This window comes from Salmo salar, chromosome 04 (genome assembly GCF_965601325.2).
Source record: "Salmo salar chromosome 04, fSalSal1, whole genome shotgun sequence".
Lineage (NCBI taxonomy): Eukaryota > Metazoa > Chordata > Actinopteri > Salmoniformes > Salmonidae > Salmo > Salmo salar.
The window spans coordinates 25,081,588-25,092,223 of NC_138294.1; the positions used below are offsets into that span (position 1 = coordinate 25,081,588).

At 44.5% G+C, this 10,636-nt stretch overlaps 1 protein-coding gene across 2 annotated transcripts; it reads left to right on the plus strand.

The window, feature by feature from the left end:
* Nucleotides 1-715: 715 nt before the first annotated feature.
* LOC106602448 (uncharacterized) lies at nt 716-9,749 on the plus strand. Of its 2 annotated transcripts, XM_014195106.3 has the most exons (7): nt 716-1,229; nt 1,743-1,873; nt 2,054-2,215; nt 4,640-4,804; nt 6,169-6,280; nt 6,508-6,635; nt 8,211-9,749. In XM_014195106.3, exons 1-7 carry the CDS (start codon nt 947-949, stop codon nt 9,225-9,227), a joined length of 1,998 nt encoding a protein of 665 aa, XP_014050581.2. In that variant the 5' UTR covers nt 716-946; the 3' UTR covers nt 9,228-9,749. The 2 variants fall into 2 exon arrangements, with proteins under 2 accessions (XP_014050581.2, XP_014050584.2); XM_014195109.3 differs by lacking the exon at nt 8,211-9,749 and having other exon boundaries at nt 6,508-7,949.
* Nucleotides 9,750-10,636: the final 887 nt, after the last annotated feature.

Sequence of the window (10,636 nt, forward strand, 5' to 3'; positions counted from 1 at the left end):
GGTGTCAAGCTTATGGGCTTGTGGCAGCAGTGTGTAGGAGGGAGGTTCCTAGGTGTGAGAAGTGTGCAGAAGGGCATGAGACAAAGGAATGTGTAGCATTGTGGAAAGTAATGGTATGTGTTAATTGTAGGGGTGCCCATGGGGCTGGGGATCAGAAATGTCCTGTGTGAGAGAGGCAGGTTGAGGTTTCCAGGGTTAGAGTAGAGCAGAAGTTGTCCTATGCTGAGGCAGTGAAGAAAGTTGAGGAAGATGGGTCAAGGGGGAGGGATCCTGAGAGGAGTGGTGTGAGAAGTAGATCTGTACCAGTACAGAGGGATAGGCTAAAAAGTGATATAAGTTTCAGTAAGATTGGATTTTTAGCATTTATAGCAATGGTTATAAACTGTACTGCAGGGATGGAACGGAAGTCGCAGAAAATTGAGGTTGTGGTGGCAGCTGCAAAAAGGTATTTTGGTGTGCGAGACTTGACAGAAGAGTTACAGGGTGTGTTAAGTGGTGATGTCCCATCTTTTCAGGATAGGTAGGAATAAATACAGTTAATTAGTGGAGTAGGGTGGTGCTATTTTTATTTTATATAATTTTGAAATTAGTGAGTTAGATGGTAGGGTATTTATTTTTAACATTTTTATTTTTCAAGCAAAGTATAAGGGAGTTGTACTGCAGTCTAGTAAGCGGCGGTAATGCAACAAATTGGATGCCAGCCGTCGTTAAACTTCATAGAAGAAGAAGAAGTAAACGGAAGTGAACAGTGACCAGGAACAATTTCCACGTTAGCGTTTTTATTGTCGTTAATTATACGTTTATTAACACCATGGAACTCAAAGTATGACTAATTGAACTTAACAGCGTTACATACTCAACCCATGTAGTCTTTAATTCGCGTTAGAAAAAGGACTTGTTCGATATACGTTATCTAGGTAACGCTAGCTGCAAACGTTAGCTAACAATGGCTAACTGTATGGTTTTTCACACTCAAATAGCCTCCATCATGGAGGTGCTAGCGAATGCAGCCGTGGCAGATATCTGTAAACTCGTAGACGACGACTATGCAGTGTTCCGTTTGGAAATAACTCAAAGCCAGAAAGAAAACAGGACATTGCGGAGGAAACTACAGCTACTGGAACTGAAGACGGCACGGGAGCGCGCAGAGAGGACAATGCGAGAGCGCGTCCTCGCCAGTCGCCCCAGTAGTGTCAAGATCCTCGACCGAAACAGAGGAATCGCAAGAGGTACATCAGTGGAGGATGGCTCATAATAATGTCTGGAACGGCGCAAAAGGAATGACATCAAACACATTGATACCGTTCTACTAATTCTGCTCCAGCCATTACCGCGAGCCTGTCCTCCCCAATTAAGCTGCCACCAACCTCCTGTGATCTTCATATATAGCTCAGTACAGTAGCCCCATTCCCCTCTGTACATGTGTTCAGATGTGTTACCCAGAATTTGGTCTTGGTCAGTTTTTGGATAGTATGCAATAATTCCTCTGATTACTTATCCATCATATTCTAACCAGATTCTTGATTTACTGCATTTCCTATTATTTACTCAATGAAAACAATGTGATACATGGAACATAATACAAGAAATCAATAAATAATATATCAATAAGTTATTAGAAGTGTTACCTTACATCCTTGCCAATTCTAGATCTTGTTAAAACTGTCAATAGTCTACAACATAGAGGTAAGCATTGACAGTACCTAATTTAACCACCTCTTTTCTCCCAATCACTCTCTCAGGTGAAGGAAATCTCACTGGAGGCCACAGGAGCTTTGTGAAGCCAGCGGGACACAATACATGGAGAGATGACCAACCAATCACTGTTGATGAGGGGAGTGGAACCTCAACCCAGCATGTTATCATGATAGAGGTTAGTGTAATAGTATTACATCAAAATTACAGTACATCAAATGTGGCCAGTTTATTTCAGAAAGGCTCCCCTCAGCTATTCACTTCCTTACATGTACATCCTAATTTATCTGCCATAGAGGAGCTTGTGAGACTTTCCTATGACATTGTTATCCAATAGCCTCCTCTCTTCTTGTGTCAGTCTGCAGAGGCTGAAAGTCCTGGGGTCAAGCTGGATAGGTCTGAAGAAGAGGAAGACCCGCAGCACAGCGGAGACATCAAGACTGGAGGGACTGGAGCGCTCCCTGTAGCCACGGAGGACCCCGCCCCAGCGCAGCCCAGGACCCGACACAGCATCACGGAGGTCAGTGGAACGCTGAACACCGTCCTCAAGTCAGAGACCGTCACAGAGACATTAACTGTAACACAAAGGCTTTTACACACAGGATCTGACCACAGGTCAGACCTGGAGAGACTGGGGCTGGGGGGACTGGGGTGTCCTCCTGCTCCAAGCGCAGAATATTTACTTTACAGTAACCCGAGCCCGAAGACGGTTCATTCCAATCCCGATTCAGGTGATGTGTTAAATGCTGGCGATGATCCGTGTTGTTCTTACACTACAGAGGTGGACCCTGGCAACATGCCCTTGGGTTTAGAGACACAGACTGATCTGTCTAGAGGAGACTGGAATCGGTACAGTAGTAGTGTATACTCTGAAGGGTGCCTAGATAAGAAAGGGAAGGGTCTAGTTGTAGATGAAGTGACTGTGAAAGTGGAGGGCGACGTTCCCCCCACATGGAATGCAGATGGTCACCTAGGTGATGGACACTCACAGGGCAGAGATTTCTTAGATTACAGGGAAAGCTTAGTGTCCACGTCGATGGGGCCTTCCGATTCACACGGGCGTATCCTTTTCGATCAGGTATTGAACTCAAACGACAGGGCTAGAGCCCAGGCTCGGGGAGGGGGAGCAACATCAGGCAATAGTAAAGACAAACGGTTCCTCTGCATGTTCTGTAACAAAGGCTTCAGCTGTGCCCAGAAGGTGGAGATCCACCAGAGGGTCCACACAGGAGAGAAACCATACAGCTGCCCCCAGTGTCACATGCGCTTCGCCCAGTCTGGCAGCCTGAAGAGGCACCAGAAGGTCCACACAGGGGAAAAACCCTTCAGCTGCCCCCAGTGTGATAAGAGGTTCTCCCGTCAGCACCTGCTGAAGACGCACCTGAAGGTCCACACAGGAGAACGGCCGTTCGCCTGTACACAATGTGGGAAGAGGTTCTCAGAGAGGAGCTACCTCAAGATACACCAGAAGAAAAACCATTCCACTCTATAGCTTCTGACGTGTTGGTCACCTCCTGCATTAAAAAATAACATTAATTGTCATTGTTGTCAGCAGAAAAGATCCACAGATGCATTTGGAATAACAAGAGTAACAGATTTCAGTGTTGAATATTCCTGGGTAGAATATTCAACACTACGTAAAGGTAGACCCAGCGAGATGACGTAGATCCGGGTTCACCAACTGGCGGGCCACGGTTGAGTTTTCTGAGCAATTAAAACTAATACATTTGTATTTGTTTTTATTGTTGGACATAAAAACACCAGCAAATCAGTTCCAATTGTTTTTAATTTTGGAAATCTGTTCCTGAGTATTCCCATGCCTAATAGAAAGATATATGTGATCATATACAAATTTAAGCAAGGTTTGAAATTATTATATTTTATCTGTTAGGGCTTCTTGCGGTCAATTTTCAGTCTACAAATTATAATTATGTTCCGGGCCCCTTGACCATCTGCAAGAAAGATATCTGCCCATAGCTGAATCTAGTTGATGATCTCTGACTTAGATGCACAAAGTAAACAGCAGTAGTGGGTCAATTTCCACAATAACTAAGAGTGTGGAAGCATGAGGCTAAACAAGGAATAATGTGAGTAACAGATTTCAGTGTTGAATATCCCTGGGTAGAATATTGCATCCTGACATTGTGTGATATATAAGGCATATATAAGCCTAATGAGTCTGTTTCATGTTGTGTTTGTACTGTACATTTGATGTTAAATCCATTACTTACTTTCAACTACCCAAACAATTCCCAAGACACTTTTAATGACAAAAGAATTGCAGTTTATCGAGTAAATACAGATTTGTTTCTGAGACGTGTATGTGTGGTTTTGATATGGTGTATTTAGAACTCGTTTATGTTTAATAAACACAAAATGTGACTTTTCATTCTAAGACTTTCATTGAGACTCTTTAGTATACATCACATCTGATCTCACCATATTCTGCATAAACACAACGTTTTAACCAATATACATTTTGCACTTACTAAATATACCTACACGTACCCACCACAGGAGGCTGCTGAGAGGAGAATGGCAAATGGAATGGTATGAAACACCTGGAAACCATGTGTTTGATGTATTTGATACCATTCCACCTATTCCGCTCCAGGCATTAACACAAGCCTGTTCTCCCCAATTAAGGTGCCACCAACCTCCTGTGATACCCACACACCAACAAACACCTACTGTACACATCAGAATAGTTTTGTCAGATTTGTCTGATGACTTTTGACTTATCATAGCTGACTTTATTTTACCCACATCATATTTATATCCACCATGATGGGTTTTACAACAATGAAGTCATTGTGACTACAGTATAGGACTCAAACGTAGTGGGGCTAGGTAAACACTCCATGTTGAAAGTGTGTTTATTATCTGTGTGTACGTACCTGAGGGAGTGTATGTCTGTGTAATCTGTATCATTTGTCTCTTCCAGGAGGAGGAGGGACCAGAGGTGCTATTGGTGAAGGAGGAGGGGTGTGAGGAGGGTCTGGGGAACCCTGAGGGGACCATGGTCATGGAGGACAACCAGACTACACCTCCTCCTGAACACACAGAGCAACCAGCTGAGCGGCACAGATCCACACACAGTCTCACTGAGGTGAGCCCACTGAACTACTATCTGAATGGTTTTAGGTCAGCGGCATATCCACAAAGCCACTCAGAGTATGAGTGCTGGTCTAGGATCAGTTTTGTCTTTTAGAGCATAATGAATAAGATTTATATGGAAGGATCCTAGATCAGCAATCCTACTCTGAGACTTGGTGGATACAGGCCCAGGTTTTAATAATTTTGTCTTAAGTGTGGCACCATGCCTTTGAATTGTCAAACCATTAAAGAGTGTGTCGTGGAAATTCTACACATGGGACACTCGAAGTCAATCTTAAATGAATCAATGTTTATTACCAGCATGCTGAGAGGTCACAGTCAAACTTAGATGCATAAGGTATCGGTCTGAAGTGAGCTCTACCGGGGCAGTCCCGTTAGTTCTCTTATATATTTACGGAGGAAAGTTATATTTGCATGATTTAGCTTATTCATCATTCATAATTAATTAATCATTAACGTTTGGTTCATGCATGTGACAGACCAATACCTCACCTTCTTCTGTACAAGCCGAGACCTTGAAACTGAGATATCCTTTCGTACTCAAAACAAAGTTCTGGGCATACTGTCAAATTGCAGATACTGATAGTGAGGATTGGTTCAGTCAGTCACTTGCATGAACACAGAAATTGGTTATTAGAAATGCACAAACATCCCGAGTGGCGCAGTGGTCTAAGGCACTGCATGGCAGTGCTAGCTGTGCCACTAGAGATTCTGGGTTCGAGTCCAGGCTCTGTCGCAGCCGGCTGTGACTGGGAGACACATGGGGCGGCGCACAATTGGCCCAGCATCATTCGGGTTAGGGGAGGGTTTGGCCGGCAGGGATGTCCTTGTCCCATCGCGCACTAGCGACTCCTGTGGCGGGCCAGGCAAAGTGCAAGCTGACACGGTCACCAGGTGTACGGTGTTTCCTCCGACATATTGGTGCGGCTGCCTTCCGGGTTTGTGGGCATTGTGTCAAGAAGCAGTGCAGCTTGGTTGGGTTGTGTTTCGGAGGACGCACGGCTCTCGACCTTCGCCTCTCCCGAGTCCATACGGGAGTTACAGCCATGAGACAAGACTGTAACTACCAATTGGATACCTCGAAATTTGGGAGGAAACGGGGTAAAAAAAAAAAATCCATCACAACTGTCAAGTAATCAAATGAACTAATGAGGTCTTGATTCATTTTGTCTTAAGTGTGGGACTATGCCTTTTAAATGATCAAACTGTTAAAGAGTGTCAAGTAATCAAATCAACTAACACGTTTGCATAGTACTCACAGCAATCCCTAATTGCCCAATCAGAAGATGCTCCATAGCAGGGTTACTCATATCAGATTTCTTGATCCAACATCCTCTCACTCTGTATCTCTTACAGTCAGTAGACATGGAGGATTGGAAGCCTGATCTGCTGCTGGTCAAAGAGGAGACAATAGAAGATGGACCACAGAGCATTGATCTGCTGAGTGGACTAAAGATGGGGGAGCAAGGTAAGAGAGAAATACATATAGCCTTCATACAGTAATAGATCTTCAATGGGAATAGTGATGCACCTGGCTATTCTTTTTTTTCTTCATTCATAAATGCAACTTATGTTTACATATAAAACCACACATTATAATGTATGAATTTGACCAGGTGATTGACCAGGTAAAAAAATGACATACGTAGAGTTTTCTCTGCCATGTAAAGTCTATTTTGTAACCTCTTCCTGCAGGTGGTTGGCTGGAGGCTAACAGAGGAGACTGGGCTCCCATCTTGGATTCCCAGACCCAGACCAGTGCAGTCAAGGGCCCAGGGGACAACATCACTGAGCAGGCCAGGACCAGAGGTGACATAGTGGAGGTCAGTGGATGGGACAGCGTCCTCAACTCTGGGCTGGGGAACAACACTGTTAACCAGAAACAGATAGTGGGACACAAAACAACAACCGATCTTAGTCTCCATGACAACAGACTGGCTGTAACCAGGGCGAGGCGTAGATTTGGTCTGCGGGGACAGGGAGGTGTCCATATGAGGCGGGAGAGAACAGACACAGACTCGGCTAATGATGCTCCATCCTGCTCCTATAGTTGTGATTCAGAGAGACTGATGGCGTCTCAGGTTAACCCCCTAACAGGTGCTGCCTTCAGCCTGCCTTCTATAGGATCTATCAACTGGAACATGGACCCTGCAACAACACAGACACTCCCTGGCCTTCATCCTCCTCACACTCTCCTAATGTTAAACCAGACCTCAGACAATGCCAGTGCCTCATCACTAAATGGCAGCACCAGCCCATTGACAAATGACAGTAGTAGTGACGCTATCAGTAGATCCGGTGGCAAAGAGAAGCGCTTCCCGTGTTCATTCTGTGGGAAAGCCTTCAGTTTCCCCAAACAGGTGGAGATCCACCAGAGGATGCACACGGGGGAGAAACCATTCGGCTGCCAACTGTGTGAGAAGAGGTTCTCCCATCAGCACCACCTGAAGAGACACCAGAGGGTCCACACAGGGGAGAAACCTTTCAGCTGCCCCCAGTGTGAGAAGAGGTTCTCCCACCAGCACCAGCTGAAGATGCACCTGAAGGTCCACACGGGAGAGAGGCCGTTTGCATGTATGCACTGCGGGAAGAGGTTTTCAGAGAGGAGCTACCTTAGGATACACCAGCAGAAAATGCACACGGCCCATGTATAGAGTATAGTAACATGTCATGTAGTACTAGCTAGTTTGTAGTTAATTCTGTTGGTATTGGATGTAGTAGGGAACTGGATGAGGTGAACTGAAGAAAGAATGAGTATGATGAGACAGAGTAGATGATATGGTGATGGTTGGTGTGATGGTGTCTGTAAAAATGCTTCACTGATGAAGAGTGACACATTTTCCCCCTTTAGGTTGATACTGGTGTTTTATAGTGAGATAATGATGGTGCCTTAATTCATGTTTACTTCACATGAAGTAGTGAAGTTGTGTGTTATGTAATGTTGAACCTTTTCCAATGTATTCCAAATTTCATTTTTTTTAAAGCGAGGGTACCAGATTTACAGAAAAGGTCAAGTGTTACCATAGTGAGAAAAGTTATTATATTTGTCACGTATCGTTTTGTGTAATTAAAGTACTATACTTCAAGTTGTCTTAGTGTATGACCATTTTGTGAAATTAAATACAAAATCAACTCTGCTGACTGACTTGGTTATTTTTGTATCATTGCAGAGACTGAGTTTCCCTTATTTCAGTCGAACCAAAACATTATACTTAATTCTTGAATCGACACATACGGAATTGTTTTATAATAAACTCCAATGGCTCCATATTGTCAGGTACTTCAATCACAATGTTAGAGGCTTGACTGGTTAACATTTTATAATGTCATGTTTCTGTGTGAACAGCAGAGTTTCTTATATAAACGTTTATGCTTTTCTGTACAATTTGTGTTTACAGTCCGCAGTCCATGAGGACCTGCTGATATCCGGTGTTGCTGGCTGGAGACACTGGACCTCTGAGGTGGCTGGGCACAAACCCTGGCCCCGGATTAGTACTTTGGATCAGGAGCCATCACTTTTCCTTCCCGAGTTGGAACCAGGACCCAACCGTGAGGGACAGAGACTCCACCACCACACAGAACACAACCAGTGGACAGGTGGACTGAACAACCTCAGTCCTGGTGGTCATCAGAGAGACAGAGGCTCCAGTCAGGGATCCAGTCTGCAGCCCAGACCTTTCTCTTCACAGTCTCAGTGCAGGGATGAAGCAGGGCCTGGGGCTGATAGAGATAGACCCTCCTGTTCCTATGATACAAACACCGCAGTATCCATGATGAACAGAGAAGGTCACCCTGGGCTTCAGCCTTCACATACGGTGGTGGGTGAACCCCTTGGGGGTAGTCTAACAGGAAGTCTGTCTTCTCCTTCAGGGTCTCATCTAATGCCTAATGACTGGGTTCCTAGCAGGCCTGGGTCTAGCCTTCCTCAGTTACCTCATGGTTACCCCACCAATACAGACAAGGTCAGGATGGGCGTTCACCACAAGAGGTACCTAGCCTATAACACAGCACCCAATCTCAACAACACCCAAACAATGGCTAGAGGTCAAGGAGGGAGCTCAAAGACTAACGACCTGAGGGTGGTGGCTCCTGCTTCTACCTCCTCTGGGTCACAACGTGGGAAGCGACGCATTAGGACGGACGCCGACAAACCGTATGCCTGCCCCACGTGTGGGAAGCGCTTCTCTGAGGCAAACTATGTGAAGCAACACCAGACCGTTCACACCAAGGAGAGGCCCTTCAAGTGCAAGCTGTGTTACAAGAGCTTCTCCTTCCTGAGTAACCTTATCAGGCATAGGGGTGTCCACAATGGGGAGGAACCCTTCAGCTGTACCCAGTGTCACATGCACTTTGCCCATGCTGGCAACCTGAAGAGGCACCAGAGAGTCCACACAAGGGAGAAATCCTCCAGCTGACCCCATTGTGAGAAGAGATTCTCCAGCCAGCACCAGCTGAAGATGCACCTGAAGATCCACATGGGAGATAGGCCGTTCACCTGTACACACTGTAGGAAGAGATTCTCAGAGAGGAGCTACCTCAGGATACACCAGCAGAAAAACCATTCCACTCTATAACATAGAAAGTAACCATACCACTCAAACCCTGAATTAAAGACAAACATGAATTGTCATTTTTGTCAGCAGATGCATTTGGAATAATGAGAGTAACGGTCTTGAATATTCCTGGGTAGAATAATGCATCCAGACATTGTGTGATATTTAAGGCATTTATAAGCCTAAAAAGTCTGTTACATATTGTGTTTGTACTGCGTGGACTATATGATGTTCACAAATGCCATTCAACTACTTAATTTCTTTCCAAAGACACTTAAAGAGAAAATGAATGTAGTTTATCATACAGATTTGGAGTTGAGACAGGTGTATGTTGGTGTATTTAACACTTGTTTATGTTTAATAAACACGAAATGTGACTTTTCATTCTAAGACTAGTATAGATCACATCTGATCTCATCACACCAGTGGAGGTTCCTCATAGGAGGAAGGGGAGGACTTGAATTTCATATTTTTTTTTTAATAGTGAAACATTAAAAAAAGTGATCCTTTTTAGATAAGACTGCTAAATATATTTACGCCACCAAATCATTGATTAAAACACTGTTTTGTAATAGATTACAACATGGCCGCTATGAAAGTGAACTGTGTTTACGAGTGATAAGGGGTGTATTCATTCTGCCCATTCTGTTGAAAAACGTTTCTTAAGCGGAATCAAATGGAACGAAACGGGGATAAACATACCTGAATTTGTCAAATGGAAACTCTCGTTTGCAACTGTTGGATGAATGATTACACATTAGATCAGCTAGATGCAGGCAAGAGTGTGCAAGGCGGTATTGAATGTGTCACTGTCTGTCCATGTGTATCTGTCTGTCACCTCAAATATACTGCTAAAAAAAATAAAGGGAACACAAAAACAACACAATGTAACTCCAAGTCAATCACACTTCTGTGAAATCAAACTGTCCACTTAGGAAGCAACACTGATTGACAATACATTTCACATGCTGTTGTGCAAATGGAATAGACAACAGGTGGAAATTATAGGCAATAAGCAAGACACCCCCAATAAAGGAGTGGTTCTGCAGGTGGTGACCATAGACCACTTCTCAGTTCCTATGCTTCCTGGCTGATGTTTTGGTCACTTTTGAATGCTGGCGGTGCTTTCACTCTAGTGGTAGCATGAGACGGAGTCTACAACCCACACAAGTGGCTCAGGTAGTGCAGCTCATCCAGGATGGCACATCAATGCGAGCTGTGGCAAGAAGGTTTGCTGTGTCTGTCAGCGTAGTGTCCAGAGCATGGAGGCA

Excerpts from the sequence above, each read along its gene's own strand:
- LOC106602448 (XM_014195106.3), top strand. The coding sequence starts at position 947 with ATGGCTAACTGTATGGTTTTTCACACTCAAATAGCCTCCATCATGGAG. Across the intron at positions 2,216-4,639 it reads CCCGACACAGCATCACGGAG|GAGGAGGAGGGACCAGAGGT; the intron begins GTCAGTGGAACG and ends TGTCTCTTCCAG. Across the intron at positions 4,805-6,168 it reads CCACACACAGTCTCACTGAG|TCAGTAGACATGGAGGATTG; the intron begins GTGAGCCCACTG and ends TATCTCTTACAG.